The sequence below is a fragment of the Microcaecilia unicolor genome, chromosome 7 (genome assembly GCF_901765095.1).
Source record: "Microcaecilia unicolor chromosome 7, aMicUni1.1, whole genome shotgun sequence".
In the NCBI taxonomy this organism is placed as follows: domain Eukaryota; kingdom Metazoa; phylum Chordata; class Amphibia; order Gymnophiona; family Siphonopidae; genus Microcaecilia; species Microcaecilia unicolor.
The window spans coordinates 160,340,001-160,364,875 of record NC_044037.1 but is presented as its reverse complement, the minus strand read 5'-3'; the positions used below and the strand labels follow the sequence as shown (position 1 = coordinate 160,364,875).

Genomic DNA, 24,875 nt, shown 5'->3' with positions numbered 1-24,875 from the left:
CTTTGCATCTATTGTAAGCGCAAGGGTGTACCAATAATTTATCTCAGCTTTATTAGGATAACAACATGGTCAAGGTAACCATTATGCACTCTGAAATAATAACACAAACCATGTCCATATGGCTTACCAAGTTCTAATCCTCTGGATGTATATGGATATACAATAAAAACACAAGAACTAATAATTAGTAGAACATTTATTTACAAGACTAAAATATAAACTAGAATGAAATTGAAATAGTCACAATTTAAAGATTATTTACAAAAGTTTAGAATATCAGAATAAAACTTGAATACAGATTCAGACATTAGCATAAACATGCACACTCTCCCTACTGTGTATTATTCACAAGTGATCACAAATTTTGACCATACAACCTGTAATTGTTGCCAGTCTCTCTCTGGAATGACTGAAATAGCAAGTGTTTGACTTCAGAGGGAGTGCTCTGGTGCTAAATGAGATGAGTTCATACCAAATGAAAGTTGTTGATGTAGCTGAAGATGAGCTGAACTGGTGCTTTTTATACCATTTCATTATCAGCTCTGTCTTGGATGGTTTTATAAGATTGTGACAAGTGATTGGCTGGTGTCTTTTCTTCTGACTTGAAAAGCCAGGAATGTCTTGCAGAGACGCCATGGGTGGTCCATCCCAAAGCTGAAGATTTACCACTGCTATGCTGGAGGTTGAAGGTCAATGATAGAGGTTTTTATCTCGGGCCCCAGCCATGTCTAAACCTAGTTATGGTAGAAGCACATTCCAAAAGCTGGCATACCCTAATCAATAAACAGAAAATAACATTCTTTTTTTCTACCTTTGTTGTCTGGTCATTATTTTTCTAATAATGTTTGTACCTATCTCTGGTTTCTGCTTTCCTCTGTTTTCTCTTAACTGTCTTGCCAGAATCATCTTGTCCATTTGGCACTTCTTTTCTCTCCATGCTCACTATCCATCTTCTCTCTGCATCCCTATCCATCCTTCCCAGCATCACCCCTGTGTCTTTGCCTCTATCTCCCCACCATATTGAGCATCTCCCAGCTCTATGTCCCTATTCTTGCCCTATCCAGCATAACCTTTCTCTGCCCCTATGCTGGCATCTCCCCCTCTCTTCCTTCCCTCCTCTTCTCCCGCCCAAGCCGGCATCTCTACCTTTCTCTTTTCTCCCTCTAACCTCCCCCCCTCTCAGGAATCCAGCAAATGCTCCTCTCTTTCCTTTCTCCTGTCTCCATTCCTCTCCTTCTTCCTTCTTTCCCCGCAGATCCTGGCATCTCTTCCCCTCCCCCCCAACCACCTTCTTCTCTCTCCCCCCCCCCACCATCTTTCCATCCTTTCCGTTCTCCTCCCCCTGCCTTTTTCTTCCACCCACGTGCATTTCCCCCTCTCTCTTCCATCCTTTCCAAGTGCAGCATTTTCCCCACTTCCTACCCTTTTATCCATGTGCAACATTTCTCCCTCTCTCACCCATCCTAATGCAGCTTTTCCACTTCTTCCATTCATTACAGAGCATATACATAAGCTACTACTACTATAAATCATTTCTATAGCACTACCAGTCGTACGCAGCGCTTCACAATTGAACATGAAGAAAGACAGTCCCTGCTCAAAAGAGCTTACAATCTAAATCAGGACAGACAGGACCAATAAGGATAAGGGTAGGACAGACAGAAGGACACATAGGGAAAGGGTCTATTGAAGAGAGGAAGACAAGATAAAGATTACGAGCAAGTGACAAGTTAGGAGTCAAAAGCAGCATCAAACAGGTAGGCCTTTAGCCCGGATTTGAAGGCGGCCAGGGATGGAGCTTTCTCTGCAACTCTCGATGTACCAAACTACATTTTTTCTGAGAGTTCAACCCATTGACATTCCAGGACCCCAGGCTCAGACCCTTCCCCCCTTCCCCCCCCCCCCCTTCCCTTTTGCTGAGCGGGACTATTATCCTCCAGTTTGTGCCCCTGAGGAAATAACTCTTCGTCAAAGCAGACTTTCCTCTTTACTCCCTTCCCCAAGTTCCCCAAACCCCCTCTCCCCCTTACCATAAGACATTTCCCCCTTTTTCAATTAGGAAGCCCATTCCAGGCATAAGGTGCGGCGAGACAAAAGGAACGGAGTCTGGAGTTAGCGATGGAGGAGAAGGGTGTAATTAGGAGAGATTTGCCTAGTGAACGGAGTTCCTGGGAAGGAGTGTAGGGAGAGATGAGGGTGGAGAGGTAGTGAGGAGTTCAGAGTGAATAAGCCTTTGTTATATTGTTCACACTCCTTTGTCCTTGCACCAGCCAGATAACAGGGTCACAGGTCCTTTTCAGACGAGCATGCCTGGACAGGTTTGCACAAGTCTTCCAGCAGTCTCTGCTCTGATCTGGCTTTGAGCATTGCAGCTTCAGTATTTTATTTCAGGTATCCCACAGGTATATTCATAGCCAAGTTCTGTGATACACTATTTGTATGGTGGCAAGGGCTCTTACCTCTACATCATAATTTGCTAAAGCACGTTACAGTATACTAATTCATTACAGTAAAATAAACACATACAGAAACAGAGAAAAATGTAGACACATAAAGACCATTTGGCCTATCCCTGGCTGCCCATCCATGCCATCTATTCTCCCTGTCACCTACGATGTTGCTGTTTCGACAAGCATTAAGATGCAAATATCAGGCATTGTTTTCCTATTGCATATTAGTACTATGCCTCTTTAGTCTTTCAGTTATGTTTTCCGAGTGTTTCTTTTATTTCTTGAAAACACACGGCGGGGGTGACGTAAAGGATGATGTAGAATAAAACGTCCAATGTGCTGAAACAGTTTACATCAGAAACTTTATTCACTGAAAAATGGACTCGACACGAATAGTGTTTCATCTGCCAAGGCCTGCCTCAGGAGTCCTAAACAAATACAAAAACAATTTGTATACCTATACAAAAATATCATCTTAATATAATAATTTGTACCTCAAAGTTCTATGGCTGGCTGGCTGTCTCGGTTCGTAACATCGTGACGTCAGCAAGCCTCCAGTGTTCCCTTCCCTCTCACTGTCCCGCCCTCACGTAAAGACAAAATCACGTCAGGGGAGGGCAGAACAGTGAGAGGGAAGGGAACGCTGGAGCGAACTGACATCACGATGTTACGAACCCAGCCAGCCATAGAACGTTGAGGTACAAATTATTATATTAAGATGATATTTTTGTATATGTACACAAATTGTTTTTGTATTTGTTTAGGGACTCCTGAGGAAGGCCTTGGTGGCCGAAACACGATTCATGTCAAGTCCATTTTACAGTGAATAAAGTTTCTGATGTGAACTGTTTCAGTACATTGGAAGTTTTATTCTGCATCATCCTTTGTGTCACCCCCGCTGTGTGAGTTTTCTGGTGACTTTGCCGTGAAGGTTTTTTGTTCTTCTGTGTTAGTTGACCTTTTATTTCTTGATCATCTAATGGTCCAGCTGATGCCCTCATAGGCTTCTTTCTTAAAATATACCTGAAAACGTTTCTATAATGAGCTTTTGCCTCATTATTAATAAGCTTATTTCAGATTCTTTAATTATCTTCCTTATTAGTGCTTTGCATCTAACTTGCCAGTGCTTATGCAGTTTAGTTTATTATTCATATGGATGCTTTTTTCATTTTTAAAAAGGTGTTCTTTTCACTATAATAGCTTTGGTCTCCTCTCCTTTTAGAAATTTGGGTTTGAATTTAGGTACAGTAGATATTTTTCTTTTTCCAGTGGGCTTAAAATCTAATCCCCTAATTCTGTGCTTTCAGCAATCAGCATTTTTAAAATGCCAATCACATATATACAGTAAGAACTAAAGTGTCACAATGATGCAAAATAGCTATAGTTCACTGTCAATGTGACATTGAAAGGTGGTTCTTTGAAGCAGTATATTTGTAATTCACAGGGTACAGAGAGGGCTGTAATCCACAATGCCCTGTAATCATAGAAGCCAACTTTTCAAAATGATTGGGGGTGCTGAATTTTTTTTTTTTACAGGTGGTGTATTCCCCCCTCCCCTCTGTCCCCCTCCCTCCCCTCTCTCTCTCTTTTCCCTCCCCCCGAGTTCCAGGGCCCCCTCCCTTCCCTCTCTCTCCTTTCTCTCCCCCCTCCTTCCGAGTTCCAGGGCCCCCCTCCCTCCCTCCCAGTTCCAGGGTCCTCCCTCCCTCCCATCCCTCTCTCCCAGTTCCAGAGTCCCCCCTCTCTCCCTCCCTTCGAGTTCCAGGCCACCTCCCTCCAAATTTTAAAAGTCATCTATCTTACCTCGTCGGGGTTAGGGCGGCAGCAGCAGTAAAAAGCATGCAGGCTCGGCTCGGTGCTTAGTTGTTTTCCCTTCTCTCTCTCTCATCTCTGGTCTCGCCCTTGCGGAAACAGGAAATCAGGTGGGACCAGAGCTGAGAGAGAGAGAAGGGAAAAAAACTAAGCACCGAGCCTGCATGCTTTTTAACGCTGCTGCCGCCCTAACCCCGATGAGGTAAGATAGATGACTTTTAAAATTTGGAGGGAGGGGGCCTGGAACTCGATGGGAGAGAAGAGGGAACGAATTTCCGGTGGGTGAAATATTGGGGGTGCCCGAGCACCCACAGCACCCACGGAGTCAGCGCCTGTGCCTGTAATTCTCCCTCCAAATTCCTTGCAGTCTTCTCCCCAGGCAAGACCCGGGGGTTAAATATGCCTCCTCTCCTTCCTTGGCTTCAGCCCCCTCCCCCCCCCCACACCAAACACCCAGTTCCAACCTAGGCAGTCGTCTGGTCCTGCTGTCCAGGCATCGGTCTCTCCCTGGGGTCCTCCCCCAGCTGCTCTATTCTAGTTTTTGCCCACTGCCTGTGATCCTCTTCCCTCCCCTTAGAATTCTGGGACTGGTAGTGTAGAGAACTCTTCCTGACTCTACCCTGTCTCCCTCAAGGGCTGCTGGGAATTGTAATCTTTGTATCTCACTGTTCTCTCTGAGGAAGGTGACGAGCTGCTTTCTCCAACCTGTTTGATCCTTGGGAACCGTAATCTTTGGGCCCTGCCCTCCTGTGCAGGTTTAGGACACCCTAAAGGAGACCTCCTCCCTCCTGCCTTATCTGTTTCCCACTCCATGCTCCCATACTCTTCACAGTATGTATATGATTGCTGTCTTTTTTCACCAGCTGTTTATGTCATCAGACCCCTGATGCAGGCTATCTTTCTGCCGAAACACAGCCTTGTCGGGTCAACATTTTTTTGCCGTGTCTCCTGGTAGGAAATAAGATTGCTCTTTCCATAAAGTGTCTCCATCTCCTCACTGTTTGATGTTGATTTTCCTTGTGAGGATTTGGTCCTTCTGTGCTGCTTACCTGTCATAAAGTTAACCATATATCTATAGATGTATATACATTATATTGTCATTTTTACTGGAACGGTATTCAATGCCACTTACATCCTAATAACTTATCTGAGATAAGTGTTGCTGAATATCCAAGTAAAGATAAGCAGATAAATACATCTAGTTAACTTTACTGCTCACTGTACTTTTAGATATTGGCCTCTTGGTGAATAAGGTCCAATGTGGAGGAGTGGCCTAGTGGTTTGGGTGGTGGACTTTGGTCCTGGGGAACTGAGTTCGATTCCCACTTCAGGCACAGGCAGCTCCTTGTGACTCTGGGCAAGTCACTTAACCCTCCATTGCCCCATGTAAGCCGCATTGAGCCTGCCATGAATGGGAAAGCGCGGGGTACAAATTAAATAAAAATAAAATAAGGTCCAATGTAGGAGAGGTTTGGTGACACACCATGGATGAAAGAACAAAGATAGGGAGGGGAAAATAGTGTCCAATACGATCTTTGGACTTGCTGTGTTGCAGAGTTGAGGCGTCTATGTTGGGTCGGTAGGGTATGCCTTTCCGAACAGGTGGGTCTTTAGTGATTTCTTGAAGTTTAGATGGTCGTGAATTGTTTTGACAGCTTTAGGCAGTGTGTTCCATAGTTGTGTGCTTATGTAGAGAAGTTGGATGCATAGGTTGTTTTGTATTTGAGTCCTTTGCAGTTTGGGTAGGGGAGATTCAGGTAAGTTCGTGAAGAATCGGTTCTGTTTCTTGTTGGAAGATCAATCAGGTCAGTCTTGTATCCTGGGACTACACTGTGGACCAAGGTGCAGATTTTGAAGTTGATATGTTCTTTAATAGGGAGCCAATGCAGCTTTTCTCAGAGGGGTTTAGCACTTTGGAATCTGGCCAATACAATTTATATTTGGTTTTGCAACCTGAGTTAGATAAGTTGAGTTCATTCTGGACAGTTTGTCTGTGAAGATAGTTTATTTATTGATTTTATGAATATGTTTAGATACCCTCTCGATTCAGGCAGTTGCTGAAACATAGCATCATCAAATGTATTTATTTATTAGGATTTATGTACCACCTTTTTGAAGGAATTTACTCAAGGTGGTGTACAGTAAGAATAAATCAAACATGAGCAATAGGCAATTCCAGCAGTAAAAATATTAAAATAACAGTACAAAGTATGGGTTTTACTAAAATTGGGAAAGTCATACTGACTGCACTGATCCTTTGACCAGGTATTCTTCCTTCTGACTGTTTACCACTCTTGGTGAATAATCCATCCTTTTCAGCTTTAAGAAGGAGATAGAGCAGCTTTTAAACTAGAAATGGGGGGAAGGCCGACAGTCGCTCAAAAGAGCATGGTTCGGGATAAGGTATCTTTCAAAGATATCACCATAACAGGGAAGATAGAGTATCCTGATAGTGAGGTTGCAAAAGAGATTGTAGTAGATCGGGTATCTTTAAATAACAATAAAAATCAGACAAAAGATTGCCAATTAATACTGTCAAGTACTAAGCATGATGTACTTAGGAACAACAAACATAGTTTGAAATGTCTATATGCGAATGCCAGGAGCCTAAGAAATAAGATGGGGGAGTTGGAATATATTGCACTAAATGAAAAATTAGATATAATAGGCATCTCTGAGACCTGGTGGAAGGAGGATAACCAGTGGGACACTGTCATACCGGGGTACAAATTATATCGTAGTGATAGGGTGAATCGGATTGGTGGAGGGGTAGCATTGTATATTAACGAGAGCCTTGAATCAAATAGATTGAAAATTCTGCAGGAAACAAAACACTCCTTGGAATCACTGTGGATTGAAATTCCATGTGCAAAGGGGAAAAGGATAGTGATAGGAGTGTACTACCGTCCGCCTGGCCAGGACGAACAGACGGATGCGGAAATGTTAAAGGAAATCAGGGACGCAAACAAACTGGGCAACACAATAATAATGGGGGATTTCAATTACCCGCATATAGACTGGGTTAATGTAACATCTGTACACGCAAGGGACATAGGATTTCTTGATGAAATCAAGGACAGCTTCATGGAACAGCTAGTTCAGGAGCCGACAAGAGAAGGAAAAATACTAGACTTAGTCCTTAGTGGTGCTCATGATCTAGTGCAGGGGGTAACGATACGAGGGCCGCTTGATAACAGTGATCATAATATGATCGGTTTTGATATTGGCATTGAAGGAAGTGAAACTAGGAAATCAAGTACGCTAGCGTTTAACTATAGAAAAGGTGATTACGACAAAATGAGAAAAATGGTGAAAAAAAGACTGAAAGGAGCAGCTCGCAGAGTAAAAAACTTGCATCAGGCGTGGATGCTGTTTAAAAACACCATCCTGGAGGTTCAGGACAAATATATTCCACGTATTAGAAAAAAGGGAAAAAAGACTAAACGTCAGCCGGCGTGGCTAAACAGTAAGATAAAGGAAATCATTAGAGCCAAAAAACAATCCTTCAGAAAGTGGAGAAGAGAACCAACTGAAAGTAACAGGATAGATCATAAGGAATGCCAAGCCAAATGCAAAGCGGAGATAAGGAGGGCAAAAAAGGACTTTGAGAAGAAATTAGCGTTGGAAGCAAAAATACATAGTAAAAATTTTTTTAGATACATTAAAAGCAGGAAACCGGCCAAAGAGTCGGTTGGGCCGCTGGACGAAAATGGTGTTAAAGGGGCGATCAAGGAGGACAAAGCCGTAGCGGAGAAATTAAATGAATTCTTTGCTTCGGTCTTCACCGAGGAGGATTTGGGGGGGACACCGGTGCCGGAAAGAATATTTGAAGCGGGGGAGTCGGAGAAACTAAACAAATTCTCTGTAACCTTGGAGGATGTAATGGGTCAGTTCAGCAAGCTGAAGAGTAGTAAATCACCGGGACCTGATGGTATTCATCCCAGAGTATTAATAGAACTAAAAAATGAACTTGCGGAGCTACTGTTAGAAATATGCAATCTGTCCCTAAAATCGAGTGTAGTACCGGAAGACTGGAGGGTAGCCAATGTTACTCCGATTTTTAAGAAAGGTTCCAGAGGAGATCCGGGAAATTATAGACCGGTGAGTCTGACGTCGGTGCCGGGCAAGATGGTGGAGGCTATTATTAAGAATAAAATTGCAGAGCATATACAAAAACATGGACTGATGAGACAAAGTCAGCACGGATTTAGTGAAGGGAAGTCTTGCCTCACCAATCTAATGCATTTTTTTGAGGGGGTAAGCAAACATGTGGACAATGGGGAGCCGGTTGATATTGTATATCTGGATTTTCAGAAGGCGTTTGACAAAGTGCCGCACGAAAGACTCCTGAAGAAATTGCAGAGTCATGGAATCGGAGGTAGGGTATTATTATGGATTAAGAACTGGTTGAAAGATAGGAAGCAGAGAGTAGGATTGCGTGGCCAGTATTCTCAGTGGAGGAGGGTAGTTAGTGGGGTCCCGCAGGGGTCTGTGCTGGGTCCGTTGCTTTTTAATGTATTTATAAATGACCTAGAGATGGGAATAACTAGTGAGGTAATTAAATTCGCCGATGACACAAAATTATTCAGGGTCGTCAAGTCGCAGGAGGAATGTGAACGATGACAGGAGGACCTTGCGAGACTGGGAGAATGGGCGTGCAAGTGGCAGATGAAGTTCAATGTTGACAAGTGCAAAGTGATGCATGTGGGTAAGAGGAACCCGAATTATAGCTACGTCTTGCAAGGTTCCGCGTTAGGAGTTACGGATCAAGAAAGGGATCTGGGTGTTGTCGTCGATGATACGCTGAAACCTTCTGCTCAGTGTGCTGCTGCGGCTAGGAAAGCGAATAGAATGTTGGGTGTTATTAGGAAGGGTATGGAGTCCAGGTGTGCGGATGTTATAATGCCGTTGTATCGCTCCATGGTGCGACCGCACCTGGAGTATTGTGTTCAGTACTGGTCTCCGTATCTCAAAAAAGATATAGTAGAATTGGAAAAGGTACAGCGAAGGGCGACGAAAATGATAGTGGGGATGGGACGACTTTCCTATGAAGAGAGGCTGAGAAGGCTAGGGCTTTTCAGCTTGGAGAAGAGACGGCTGAGGGGAGATATGATAGAAGTGTATAAAATAATGAATGGAATGGATCGGGTGGATGTGAAGCGACTGTTCACGCTATCCAAAAATACTAGGACTAGAGGGCATGAGTTGAAGCTACAGTGTGGTAAATTTAAAACGAATCGGAGAAAATTTTTCTTCACCCAACGTGTAATTAGACTCTGGAATTCGTTGCCGGAGAACGTGGTACGGGCGGTTAGCTTGACGGAGTTTAAAAAGGGGTTAGATAGATTCCTAAAGGACAAGTCCATAGACCGCTATTAAATGGACTTGGAAAAATTCCGCATTTTTAGGTATAACTTGTCTGGAATGTTTTTACGTTTGGGGAGCGTGCCAGGTGCCCTTGACCTGGATTGGCCACTGTCGGTGACAGGATGCTGGGCTAGATGGACCTTTGGTCTTTCCCAGTATGGCACTACTTATGTACTTATGTACTTATGTACTAAATCAAATGCTTGTTCTGGTAAACTGATTAGATAGTTTCATCAATATGTTTAATTAGTGGTTCTTATGATGAACTGACTACTTGTCACTAGATAATTGAACTGACCACTGTCACTAGATAATCTCCACCAATGACAATTACCATATTCTGCAAAGAGAATTTTGACTTAGCTGTAGAGAGTTGCATGGGATAGAAATCTAACCCATCCCCACTAGAATCTTACCCGTGCCCACATGAATTTAACCTGTCCCTGCAAGAATTTAAACTGTACCTGCAAGAAATTTAATGATACCTAAAAAAATTCCAGTTGGCTCTCTCACAGGCAGATGATCAAAAGCCCCACGCTGTTCCAAACAGCGCTCTAAAATAGCGCTGGAACAGCGCAGGGTGCTATTAGACCTATGATCAGAGATAATGCATGCAAATTTAAGCAGCGCAATTATCTCTGATTATAGGGTAGAAGTGCAGGAGAATTGTGTCTGAGCATGCGCTCAGCACAATCCTCCCGCACTTGTTTGACAGGTCTGGGCTGGAGACCAATGAAAAGAGAAGGACATCCATCTTTAAATCGGAAGATGGATGTCCTCAACTGCCCTGTTGCAGGGATGGCCAAATTTCAAGGGGGTGTCGGAGGTATAGCATCGGGGCAGTTGAGGATGTCCAAAATTTGGCCGTTTCTGCAATGGGCAGTTAAGGACGTCCAAAATTGGATGTTCCATGAGAAAGACGTCTTTCTCATAGAAACATCCAATTTTGGATGTCCTTAACTGCCCATTGCCGAAATGTCCAAAATGTGGACATCCTCAACTGCCCCTTCACAGAAATGGCCAAATTTTGGACGTCCTCAACTGCTCTCGCTGGCAGGTTTGCTGTAGGGGGGAATGGGGGCCTGCCAGCATGCAAATGCATGCTGGAGAGGGCTCACCATTCCTCCCCAATGATCTGTAAACCCTAACGCCAGCTCAAAGCTGGCGTAGGGTTTGTCGCAGCCAGCAACCCAATCTTTGGAGCGCTGGACGCTGATCATTGGGGATGAATGCGTTAAGCACTGATTATCATGCATTTGCAGGCTACTTGCGCTAAGAGCCCTCGAGCGCATTGTTTCACACGCTTGAGGGCTCTGATCATGGGGAGGTAGCAAACGCCAGCACTAGTATGGCGCTAACAGCCTCTAGCGCCGGCGTTTGCTTTTGATCATCTGCCTGTAAGTCTCTTTTTGGGTTTGAGCCATAGCACTGCACGCAAGGAATGAAGGAATGGAAGTTGAATCTTGGAACGCTCTGGCACACACATGGAAGACTCATCTCTGATTCACTGGCACTGTGTGCTGAGAGGTCGCCACATGCACATGCTGGTAGTGTCAGAGCTGAGGCCTGCGCATCATCCCGGGAGCAGAGAGTGAATGGTAGACTTTCCGCATCTGCACTGTTAAAGCAAGGAGGAGAAGGAGGCAGCACTCAAAGAACTTTGTATTTGGTAGGTGAGAGGCTGGCTCAGGTTCAGCTTACACTTCCATGGGAACCCCGCAGGAAGTGCTTCTGTCCCCATGGGAACCCTGCAGGACTTTTTCCGTCCCCATGGTAGTCCCACAGCCCCAGAATGGATTCCCACAAACCCCATTTCCATGCAGGTCTCTACTCGGCTGTCCATGGTTGAGGAAAAAAAAAGATTTTTGTAGCAGCCTTTGTTCAAACATAATTCATGACATTTAGTTTTACACTGGAATCCTTTGCATAGCTGCCTGTAGGGGAAATGGCCTATTAACACACATTTGGGGCATAGACTATATGAAGGCTTCCAAATGGACGAATTAGCAGTTTCAAATTATGAAGTTCTCACATCTCACTTTTCAATATTTGGATAACTTCCCATGTTATCTTTATAGAAGAAACATAAAAATGTACAGCAGATAAGGGCCTAGTGGCCCATCCAGTCTGCCCATTCTCAGTAACCACTAACTCTCCTTTCCTAAGGGATCCCACATGCCTGACCCATGTTTTCTTAAATTCTGACAAAATCCTCATCTCCACAACCCCCACTGGTTCTAGGGCTTGAATTGAATCTGCATTTCCCCCCACTTCTGTTCTTTTCACTATAAATAATTGCCTTGCAGTATGATCTTATTTATAGATTCTGGACCAGTTCTCATTTTTTGTTGTAGTTCACAGGTTTTTGTGTACTTAGGGGTATATTTTCCAAAATTTAATTGAGATCTGTATGTATAAAATAAAACATGCATGATTGTGATTATATGGATTTTCAGCTATCCCCCAAACGTGCAAAGGTTGCATATAATCAAGAGGCATTGGATGGGAGGGAGGTGCATTCTGAGGATGTGTAATGAATCTATATATCTAACTTTACATTTTTAAAAGAATGTGCAGTCCTAGCATGCCCTTGACCAATATAATCTTATGATGATGTTTGGAAACATGTGTATTTAAACATGATGTATGTGGGTTCCTTGTGTTTGAGAAGCTGATGTTTTGTCTGTGCTTAAAATATCACACAGTTTGCATTTAGGAAAGCTACTAAACATTTACCCCTTAAGACTATAGTATTAAATAGAGTTTAACCCTTGCTGTAAGCGAGTGGTCTTCTCTAATTTTTAAGTCAAGGCCACTTTGGATCCAGATGAGCTGAAGGAGAACTGCCAAATATCTTCCACGTGAGATCTTGACACTGCTGATCAGTGTATGTTAATGATATCCATCCCACCAGCCTGCCTGCAAGCTTTTTATTATGTGTTTCCTCAAGAAGGGGGGCATTTCCAAATACATTGTCTTTGTCTATAGAGAAATGCCTTGTCCTTCAAGCATGTGGCTCTTCTGCTTATCCACTCCCCCCTTTCTGCCATGAGCTTGGGAGGAGAGGCAGAGAATAGCAGAAAAAAAACAGAATGATGATGAGGTCCACCCCAGAGGTCTCCATGGGCGCTATTGGCCTCTGGGCCTTGCTTTGAAGAACACTGCTGTAAGCAATTGAATCTCCAAGCTTTGCCTTGTTTTAGACTTTTAATTCTACATGCTTTCTGCTTTTATCCATGGAAAAGAAAATAAGATACCACCTTTTTTATTGGACATAACTTAATACATTTCTTGATTAGCTTTCGAAGGTCGCCCTTCTTCCTCAGATCGGAAATAAGCAAATGTGCTAGCTGACAGTGTATATAAGTGAAAACATTCAAGCATTACTAATTACCAATCACCCTGTCAGACTGTCATAGTAATGCTTGAATGTTTTCACTTATATACACTGTCAGCTAGCACATTTGCTTATTTCCGATCTGAGGAAGAAGGGCGACCTTCGAAAGCTAATCAAGAAATGTATTAAGTTATGTCCAATAAAAAAGGTATCATCTTATTTTCTTTTCCATGTTTTATTTTGTTTGATTTCTATTGATAACCTTAAGAGTGGACTAACACGGCTACCACACTCCTCTCCTGCTTTTATTCAGGAAGCATATTGTTTACAATTCCTGCTTTAATTTTTTAAAAATGTTTTATTTAATTCAATGTCTCTATAGAATATATAAAACTAGAAAGTGAAAGGTAAGAGTGTGAGGGGTAAGGAGAAGAGGAGTGAGAGGGCTGTAGGAGGGAATAGAGAAGGGATAGGAGAGTGACAGTTAAAGGGAAGAAGGAGAATAGAGATAGTGTGGAGGAAGGGGAGAGGGAATAGAAATAGATGCAGGAGGAATGTTAAATAGGAGGAGGGAATAGCTGGGTGTGTTAGGAGAAAAGAAGGAATATGCTATGGAGGCAAATAAGAGGGTTTCAATGTGGTGGTGTGAAACGGAGAGGGAGTGCATTAGCTAAAGAACAATGAACTCAACATTGCCCCAAAAAACCTTACAGATTATTGGGGCTAAGAGGGAAGAAGGCTGGAGTGCATACTGAATCCATTTTATCCTAGCCTGAAGAAATTTTAGAAATCCTGGCAATATAACAGATTTATCAAATGCCAGAATATTAAAAAAAAAAAAAAAAAAGACCCTATTAAATAACTACTGAACATCATAAAAATTCTTGAAAGCACTGAGGAAAAATGTACACAACTTTATCATTATAGCAATCACATATAACCTTGAACCTGTGAAAGCATCTCCTTTTAGCTCAAGATCCATATAAATACTATGACATTCCTTGAATACGTATGTGCCAGGAGTTTGCAATAATGTTGGAGGGCCTTGGAACCTTTGCTACTGCCTTTTCTTGCCTAGATGTTGCAGGAGAGTATCTAGTGGAATGATATTGTAACCCATGATACTGTTCTTTTTCTTAGTACAAGATATTAAATAGTGTATGAACAAAGTATTGTAATGTGAATCATAACTAGCTTTGTGTCTGTTTCATGTGCTATCACTGGTGATTTCCTCAACTTTGGCAACAGTATGGTCTTCCATGGGCAATGGCACAAGGGTTGTCACAGAGTCTTGCTCAGAACCTTGGCATTCAGTGGGAGCCAGCATCTAAAAAACCAAGTATGTACAATTTTGTTTTGTTGCCCACCTGTCTAATTGTATTTTATTCTTGCATTTTCTTTCTTGTATTTGACAAAGATCACTGCATCTTCACAACAGCTATAGTTACTTCCCACTGTAGTTAATAGATGTGCACAAAAAGCTTTTATGTGTATTAGGCCAACACCACAGAACTCTCTCATGCAGACTCTTAAGGCTCTGAAAAATCTAGCACAGTGCAGAAAGCTTTTAAAAGCATAGCTGTTTGATTAAGCCTTTGAATAAGGAGTTTAGGATGTTCTTCAAAATTTCAGTAGAAAAGTAGAGATGTTAGCAGTGTCTTGCATTATACTGGGATTGAGCCTGCTATGCAGCAAGGCTGACCAAGGTCATGTACACTTTAAAGGCAACCAGTCACCCTTGCTCTCTAGGAGGGAAGGAAGACAACTGATGTTAGTTGGCAACTCTGTCTGTCACAAAGAGCTGCTCCGAGGGATTGTCCTAAAGGTGTCCTACTATCGCTTGAGGCTGGCACAGGTTCTCAGTGCTACCAAAGCATGTCATATGGGGTGAGGGGTCAAAGAAAAAAAATAATGGACAAAAAATAAAGTGAGATATATGCGTAGCTCCCATGGGGTATCATGCTGCCATTATCATATAAAATGGTTAAAATGGGAATATAAGGCCAATTTGTAACCTTCCATATATGAGGAAATTCACTGAGTAAACTGTCTGTTTTCAACATAATGACTACTTCCATTACATCCCAAGGATCAGTCCAGACAAATGGGTTGTGACCATTTGCCAGCAGATGGAGATAGAGAACTTTAATGAGTTGTGCCTCATAAGGTCCTGCACTTAGCAACCAAGCCAGTATTCTCTGTTTCTAGCAGGTGGAATAGCAGCTCCTGTGTGCTGTGGTAACTTCTGTGTGGCCTCCTGTCCTTCTTGTAGGTTCAGTTGAGTTTGGGGTTGAGAATGTTCTGTACCTCAGGTGTCAACCTAGTTCTCCAGACATTCTCCCTACCCTAGAGGCGGGGTCGTCCTATTTGTCAGATGCTCTTTATGATATTCTCTGTGCGTCAGCTAAGGGTATGGCCTTGGCTGTTTCAGTGCGACACTTGCTATGTTTGAGGCATTGGGCCACTAATGTGACATCTAAAACTCGTCTGTTTCCTATTGGGGGCTAAGTCTCATTTTCAAGAAGCGCAGAGGTATAGACCCAGGAAGCCTAGTGCTCAAAAACCTCACTTTCCTCAGACTCAGTTTTCCTTTACAGGAGGCAAGAAGCCCTTTTCCACTTCTTCAAGAACTTCTCCCTCTTTGTAGCTCTCGCATTGATGGGGTCAAGGTTCACTCCTTGTACGTAGACATAGGTGGGCGTCTTTCCTGCTTTCACAAGGAATGGACCACCACTACTGCAGACTAATGGGTCCTCGATATCATTCTCCATGGCTACAAACTAGAATTTTCAAAGCCACTCGCAGATCTTTTCATGCTGTCCCCTTGCGGCAGCAGCTCTGCAGAGAGTCAGGCAGTATTAACTACCTTAGCCTCTCTAAAGCAATTGGGGGCCATTCAGCCCATTCCTTCAGAAGAGAGGGGCACGGGTCGATATTCCATCTATTTTTGTCATTCTAAAGAAAGAAGACTTTTTTTGGATAGGTTCTGGATCTCAGAGGGATGAACAAGTCTCTTGAGTGCTACACTTCTGCATGGAGATTCTTTGTTCTGTCATAGCCTCGGTCCATCCAGGCGAGTTTCTCACTTCATTGGGCCTTAAGGAGGTTTGTTTTCATACCCCAGTTTGGCCTCCTCTCAGGAAATTCCTCTGGGTTGCGATCCTATGAGATTGTTTTCGATCCTGGGAGATCATTTTCAATTCAAAGCCATGCCTTTTCGCCTCGCCACTGCACCTCACACATTTTCAAAAGTTATGGTGGTGGTGGCAGGCTTTCTTCACCAGCAGGGGATCCAGGTACATCATTACTTGTACGATTTGCTAATTCGGGCGCCTTCTTAACAAGAGACCCTTTGCGGTACACAAACAGTCCTATCTCTTGTTTCTGCACTGGGTTGAGTGATGAATTACAGCAAGTTACTTCACTCCCACCCAAACCATGAAGTTTCTGGGAGTGTGCTTCAGTACCCAGGTGGGGAAAGTTTTCCTGTCTCAACATTGTCAGCTTAAGCTCAAACAGCAAATTCTCAGGCTTCTCTCTTTTTCCTGCCACTGGCGTGTGATTATGCTCAGATTCTCAGTTCTATGGTGGCAACTTTGGATGTTCTGCCTTGGGCGAAGCTCCATATGCAGCCCCTATAATTGTCCCTGTTGAGCCAGTGGTCTACGGTCTTGGGGACATGACCAGCTGGTACTGTGGATGCCTCAAGCCAGATCGAGTCTGACTTGATGGCTTCTCCCCATTCACATTCAGGTGGGGTTGCTCTTACAGACTCCCAGTTGGTGTGTTCCCACCTGCAATGCCAGCCAGCCTTTTTGAATGGGGAGCCCATTATCTCCACCACTCTGCACAAGGCTGCTGGTTGAGAGTGGAGGCTTCCTAGTCCATCAACAGATTGGAACTTTGAGCTGTCGGAAAAGCTCTACTAGCCTTTGCACCTCTTCTTTACAGGAGGCCGGTGTGCATGCTCTCAGACAATGTCACAGCTTTGTCTTGCATCAGCAGACAAGGAGGAACAAAAAGTGTACCTGTAGCCCAGGAAGCGCGTCTTCTTTTTCAGTGAGCAGAATTGAACATTCCAATGATTTCAGCATCTCTTATAGCGGGTTCACTGAATTCACAAGCAGATTTCCTGAGCAGAGTGTACCCAGGAGAATGTCAACTGTCAAGACTGCATTTCATCTCATTTGCACACAGTGGGGCATTCCAATTCTAGACCTCATGGCATCCAGACTCAATGCTCAAGTACACAGATTCTACAGCCACTTCAGGAGGAAAGACTCCCTAGAAATGGATGCACTGGTACAGCCTTGGCCATCAGACAGCCTCCTTTACGTGTTTCCTCCATGGCCTCTCGTGGGAAGGATGTTGCATAGGATTTGCACATCATCCTGGGAAGGTCATTCATGTAGCGACATTGTGGCCCAGACGTCCTTGGTCTGCGGATCTCATCTGTCTTAAAATCTTCCTCCACAGACGAGCTTATTGCACCAAGGTCCAGTACTTATGGAGGATCCCTCCCTCTTTGGTCTTACAGCCTGGCTCTTGAGAGAGCACAATTGAGGCAGGAGGGCTAAGCAGATGATGATGTTACTACCTAGCTGCAAGCCCGAAAGAGGCTCATTTCTTATTATGCTAGATTGTGGAAAACTTTTGAGAGTTGGTCTGCACTGAATGGTGTTTATCCATTTCATGCTTCCTTGTCTTAAATTTTATCCTTCCTTCCAGAGGGATTCAAAAAAGGCTTGGCTCTCAATTTGCTCATGGTCCAAGTGGCAGCACTGTCATGTCATGGAGGCAAGATACAGAACAAACTAGCGTCTATAGAGTACAATTCAGCATCTTTAGCTAAGCACACTCTTTATTTTTGTTACTTTTGGCATATTATATGTTTGATAGTTTATGTTCATGTATATTAAAGTTTTGATGTTTATGTAACTATTGAACATTTTTGGAGGTTGGAGGTTTTTTGACCTATGATTATAGTCTGACCGTATACAATGTCACATGGCTATACTTAAATCTGAGCCTTAATGTCATTGATCACAGTCATTTATGAGGTCTTTTCCTCCTTATTTTTTGTGAGAAATGATATAAGACAAGTAAATATAAGGATAATAAGTAAATTAAATAATTTCTGTAATTCTCCATTAGTACATCAGTGTGCATTTTAAATAATTTCTATTTTGATTGGTATTTCAGATCTTTTTTTCTTGGTTGGCAAGATACAGAATGCCTCATTGACTGCTCACCCTAATATAGTGTGATTGCTCAAGGGAGTCACTCATCTGTGCAATATTTGTCCGCAGTGAAGTCTTCAAGTGGTTCTTAAGACTCTTCAGTCAGCCCCCTTTGAGCCCCTTCATTAAGCAACTATCAAAGATCTTACTTCAAAGGCAGTATTTCTAGTTGCCATTTTGTTGGCACAAAGAGTTTCAGAGCTTCAAGCTGCCTCTTACATGCATCCCTTTCTCCGCTTTTCTGACTGGAGTTTCCATACAGACAGTTGCCAAAGATTGTATCTCCTTTTCATGTCAATCAGACTGTGTTTCTTCCTTCTTTTGCCAGGGAGGTCTATTCTGTAGAATACGCCGAAGAACGCAAAAGACTTAATAGGCGTTGAGTTCGGCGGTGTCGATCTCGGCACCGGAGCAAGCATCGACGTCGGAAGTGCAGGTTATGGCTGTCCGCAGACCACTGGGGGCTGGGATTCTATTCCAGGTACTTCCTTGTGCAAAAGAAAACGGGGGATGCGTCCCATCCTAGACTAAGGGACTAAATTCCTGGTCCGAGAAAAGTTCAGGATGCTTTCCCTGGGCACCCTTCTTCCCATGATTCAGAAAGACGATTGGCTGTGCTCACTAGACTTAAAGGATGCTTACACTCACATCCCGATACTTCCAGCCCACAGGAAGTATCTTCGGTTCCGTCTCAGAATGCAGCACTTCCAGTATTGTGTGCTGCCTTTTGGTCTGGCCTCTGCACCTCGGGTCTTTACAAAGTGCCTGGCGGTGGTCGCAGCGTCACTGTGCAGACTGGGGGTGCATGTGTTCCCTTATCTCGACGATTGGCTGGTGAAGAGCACCTCAGAGGCAGGAGCTCTACAGTCCATGCAGATGACTATTCAGCTTCTGGAACTACTAGGGTTTGTTTTAAACTACCCAAAGTCCCATCTCCTTCCAGTTCAAAAACTAGAATTCATAGGGGCTCTGCTGGACTCAATGATGGCTCATGCCTTTCTTCCGGACACAAGTTATGTTCCAGGGGAATTTGAAAGTTTAATCTTGAACTGGTTATCAATAGAAATCAAACAAAATAAAACATGGAAAAGAAAATAAGATGATACCTTTTTTATTGGACATAACTTAATACATTTCTTGATTCTGCTAAGTACATTCTGATTATTTTATTTTAATTTCTCAACATTTTGGCTAGAGGTTTAGATACCTGATATTTTCTTTAATTTAATGCTTATTTAATTTATTGATTATTGCTTAATTAATTTGTTTTGTGAACCCTCTTTCCTTTTCTGCCTAGCTCTGATAGAGGAGAGGCTTTTCAAACTGCATTGTGGTTAGAAAGTTGCTTTTTACATTGATGAAACTGCTTTAATTTATTGGGAATATTTAAATTTATTTACAAAAGGAAAGTTATATTCCAGGGGAATTTGAAAGTTTAATCTTGAACTGAAAATTCCTTGAGCAGACTTGACCATTCTGGCCATACTAGAGAACTTTCAAACAGCACTTAGCTGACACACTGGGACTTATAGTCCCACCCCAGGGTTTTCCACTCATTTATAGACAAGCCAAAACTCATTAACTTTACTCATCACTCATACACAGGCAATCTTAGACTGTTCACCCCAACATAGTACACCTATTCATACCCATTTCAACCAATCAGGATGACTTTTATTCTCTGTAATAATTGTGGTGCTTTAGTTTCAAGGCCAATTATCTGGAGACTTAAGTCTTGTCCTATCTGTCTTCAGCTATCTAGTTTAAAACAGGAGCTCAGTAAAGTAAAGCAGGAATTGAATGCACTTAAAGCAACTTCTAAGACTGCACAGAATCATACCATCTTCTCACCACTGCCTCAAACAATAAAATTACCTAAGAATAGAAGGTTCACAGTAGGTTCAGGCAGACTTCGTCATGTGACACAAAACCATCCGCCCTCACAAGTGTTGCCCCTACAGAATTCTTTTCCTCCATTACAACATGGTGATGATCCTGAAAATAGAACTGAGGCAGAAGAGAAAGCAATGAAGTTGGAACAAAAGAATATGAAGGTACCCAAAGAGAAAAAAACAACCCCAAATCACAAATGTTGAAGCACATACCAGGAAATATACATGGAAAGCGATGGCCACAAATACTTGCAGTCTAAGCAATAAAGTTCATGACCTTCAAGCCCTGATGTTGGAGGCAGACTTAGACATTGTTGCGATCACGGAGACGTGGCTAAATGGTTCCTATGAAGGGGATGCAAACATACCAGGCTATAATCTATTTAGGAAGGATAGAGAGGGTCGTAAAGGTGGAGGAGTAGCTCTATATGTGAGAAATGATATCACGGCGACCGAAATGACAGGGACCTGGGGAAAGGAAGAAGCGATATGGATCACCTTAAAAAGAGATGATAGAACCTCTGTCCACGTGCGTGTTGTCTACAGACCTCCGACACAATTGGAGGAATTAGATAAAGACCTGATTGCAGATATTCAAAAGTTGGGAAACAAGAGAGAGGTGCTGTTGCTGGGAGATTTCAATCTGCCAGATGTAGATTGGAAGGTTCCGTCTGCGAAATCGGAAAGAAGTAGAGGGATCGTGGATGCTTTCCAAAGTGTTTTGCTCAGACAAATGGTGCCGGAACCCACGAGGGAGGGAGCAACTCTGGATCTGGTGCTCACAAATGGGGTAGCGTGTCAAATATCCGAGTTGGTGCCCACCTGGGCAGCAGTGACCATCAAACAGTTTGGTTTGATATAACAGCTAAAGTGGAGAACAGCCACTCAAAACTCAAAGTCCTGGATTTCAAGCTTGCTGACTTTAGAAAAATGGGGAATACCTGAGGAAGGAGATGATGGGCTGGGAGGAAGTACAAGAAGTGGAAGGACAGTGGTCCAGGCTGAAAGAAGCTATAAATAGGGCCATGAACCTTTATGTAAGGAAAGTAAATAAAAGCAAGAGAAAAAGGAAACCGATATGGTTCTCCAAGCAAGTGGTTGAAAAAATAAAGGTTAAAGAGTTGGCGTTCCTGAAATATAGAAAAACTCAAGAAAAGGAACACGGTGAGGAATACCGGATGAAACTGAAAGAAGCCAAGAGAGAGATACGTCTGGCGAAAGCGTAAGCAGAAGAAGAAATGGCTAGAAATGTAAGGAGGGGTGACAAAAATTTCTTCAGGTATATTAGTGAAAGGAGAATGACTAAAAAGGGAATTGTGAGACTAAAAGATACTGCGAACCGCTATGCGGAAAATGATGAAGAAAAAATTTGCTAAATAGATACTTTTGTTCTGTTTTCACAGAAGAAAATCCTGGAGAAGGACCGCGATGGACTGGAAAAAGTACAAATGAGAATGAAGTGGATAGAGCACCATTCACGGAAGAGTGTGTATCAACAATTTGAAAAACTAAAGGTGTACAAAGCCATGGGACCGGACGGGATCCACCCCAGGATATTGAGGGAGCTCAGAGAGGTTTTGGCGGGTCCTCTTAAAGATTTGTTTAATATATCCTTGCAGACGGGAAAGGTCCCGAGGGATTGGAGAACGGCGGATGTGATCCCTCTTCACAAAAGTGGTGATAGGGAAGAAGCTGGAAACTACAGGCTGGTAAGCCTCACTTCGTTTATTGGAAATGTAATGGAAGCGATGCTGAAGGAAAGGATAGTGAATTTCCTAGAAGCCAATAAGTTGCAAGATCCGAGACAACATGGTTTTACCAAAGGGAAATCGTGCCAAACGATTCTCATTGAGTTCTTTAATTGGGTGACAGGAGAATTGAATCAGGGACGAGCTATGGACGTAATGTACTTAGATTTCAGCAAAGCTTTTGACACGGTTCCCCACAGGAGGCTCTTAAATAAACTGGATGGGCTGAAGATAGGACCCGAAGTGGTGAACTGGATTAGGAACTGGTTGACGGACAGACGCCAGAGGGTGGTGGTGAATGGAATTCGCTCGGAGGAGGGAAAGGTGAGTAGTGGAGTGCCTCAGGGATCGGTGCTGGGGCCGATTCTGTTCAATATATTTGTGAGTGACATTGCCGAAGAGTTAGAAGTTAAAGTTTGCCTATTTGCGGATGATACTAAGATCTGTAACGGAGTGGACACCCGGGAGGGAGTGGAAAACATGAAGAAGGATCTGAGGAAGCTAGAAGAATGGTCTAAGGTTTGGCAATTAAAATTCAATGCGAAGAAATGCAAAGTGATGCACTTAGGGAATAGAAATCCACGGGAGACGTATGTGTTAGACGGGGAGAGTCTGATAGAGTCTGATAGGTATGGATGGGGAGAGAGATCTTGGGGTGATAGTATCTGAAGATTTGAAGGCGACGAAACAGTGTGACAAGGCGGTGACCATAGCTAGTAGGTTGTTAGGCTGTATAGAGAGAGGTGTGACCAGCAGAAGAAAGGGGGTGTTGATGCCCCTGTATAAGTCGTTGGTGAGGCCCCACCTGGAGTGTTGTGTTCAGTTTTGGAGGCCGTATCTTGCTAAGGATGTAAAAAGAATTGAAGCGGTGCAAAGAAAAGCTACAAGAATGGTATGGGATTTGCGTTACAAGACGTATGAGGAGAGACTTGCTGAACTAAACATGTATACTCTGGAGGAAAGGAGAAACAGGGGTGATATGATACAGACGTTCAAATATTTGAAAGGTATTAATCCGCAAACTAACCTTTTCCGGAGATGTGAAGGTGGTAGAACGAGAGAACATGAAATGAGATTGAAGGGGGGCAGACTCAAGAAAATGTCAGGAAGTATTTTTTCACGGAAAGAGCAGTGGATGCTTGGAATGCCCTCCCGCGGGAGGTGGTGGAAATGAAAACTGTTACGGAATTCAAACTTGCGTGGGATAAGCATTAAGGAATCCTATGCAGAAGGAAGGAATCCTCAGGAGCTTAGTCGAGATCGGGTGGCAGAGCCGGTGGTGGGAGGCATGGCTGGTTGTTGAGAGGCAGGGATAGTGCTGGGCAGACTTATATGGTCTGTGCCAGAGCCGGTGGTGGGAGACGGGACTGGTGGTTGGGAGGCGGGGATAGTGCTGGGCAGACATATGGTCTGTGCCAGAGCCGGTGGTGGGAGGCACGGATAGTGCTGGGCAGACTTATACGGTCTGTGCCAGAGCCGGTGGTGGGAGACGGGACTGGTGGTTGGGAGGCAGGGATAGTGCTGGGCAGACTTATACGGTCTGTGCCAGAGCCGGTGGCGGGAGGCGGGGCTGGTGTTTGGGAGGCAGGGATAGTGCTGGGTAGACTTATACGGTCTGTGCCAGAGCCGGTGGTTGGGAGGCGGGGATAGTGCTGGGCAGACTTATACGGTCTGTGCCCTGAAGAGCACAGGTACAAATCAAAGTAGGCTATACACAAAAAGTAGCACATATGAGTTATCTTGTTGGGCAGACTGGATGGACCGTGCAGGTCTTTTTCTGCCGTCATCTACTATGTTACTATGTTACAAGAGCGGACAACCTTCTGTCTGTTGTTTCCATGGTCAGAGCGTCTCAGCAGATTACAGCTCGGCAGATGTTGAGACTGTTAGGTCACATGGCCTCCACAGTTCATGTGACTCCCATGGCCCGCCTTCATATGAGATCAGCTCAGTGGACCCTAGCTTCCCAGTGGTACCAAGCTGCCGGGAATCTAGAGGATGTGATCCAATTGTCCACCGGGTTTCGCAGCTCTCTTCGATGGTGGATCATTTGATCCAATTTGACCTTGGGACGTCCCTTTCAAATTCCTCAGCCACAAAAAGTGCTGACTACGGATGCCTCTCTCCTGGGGTTGGGAGCACATGTAGATGGGCTTCACACTCAGGGAGTTTGGTCCCTCCAGGAATCAGGTCTTCAGATCAATCTCCTGGAGTTGCGAGTGATCTGGAACGCTCTAAAGGCTTTCAGAGATCGGCTGTCCAACCAAATGATTCAAATTTAGACAGACAACAAGCTTGCCATGTACTACATCAACAAGCAGGGGGGCACCGGATCTTGCCCCCTGTGTCAGGAAGCCGTCCAGATGTGGCTTTGGGCTCACCGTCATGGCATGTTTCTCCAGGCCACGTATCTGGCAGGCGTAAACAACAGTCTGGCCGACAGATTGAGCAGGATTATGCAACCTCACGAGTGGTCGCTCAACTCGCATGTGGTGCGCAAGATCTTCCAAGCTTCGGGCACCCCCTTGGTGGTTCTTTTTGCCACTCAGCTCAATCACAAGGTCCCTCAGTTCTGTTCCAGACTTCAGGCCCACGACAGGCTAGCGTCGGATGCCTTTCTCCTGCATTGGGGGAAGGGCCTTCTGTATGTATCTCACAGATAGGCTGCAGAGAATACCTTCTCTTGCTTTAGACTTAGCCTGGCCTCAGAATGACATCCTATAGTATATCTCCTATCAAACTGAGCTCTCTTTTTCATCAAGCACTGCCATTTCCTCCCCTCCCCCTCCCCAAAGACAGTTTGAACTTCGTGGGTGTGGCTTGGATCTCTTTCAGGGAGAGAAAACTAACAACTTATAGCAGCAGCTTCAGAGAGCATTTTCCATCTCACAGATAGGCTGCAGAGAATACCTTCTCCTGCTTTAGACTTAGTCCCACCCACCCCTAGAGTGACATGTCTTATATAACCTCCCTATCAACCCACTCATTACTTTTACCTCACCCATTTCTATTCTTCTATCACCTTCTCCCAC

At 43.9% G+C, this 24,875-nt stretch overlaps 1 protein-coding gene across 1 annotated transcript in view; it reads left to right on the top strand.

The window, feature by feature from the left end:
• The window catches only part of ADAM23 (ADAM metallopeptidase domain 23), a 1,183,145-nt gene that overhangs the window by 683,373 nt on the left and 474,897 nt on the right, over positions 1–24,875 (top strand). The window contains exon 14 of the mRNA XM_030210005.1: positions 14,212–14,302. Within this exon, the coding sequence (XP_030065865.1) occupies positions 14,212–14,302 (91 nt within the window). The remainder of the gene's footprint in view (positions 1–14,211; positions 14,303–24,875) is intronic.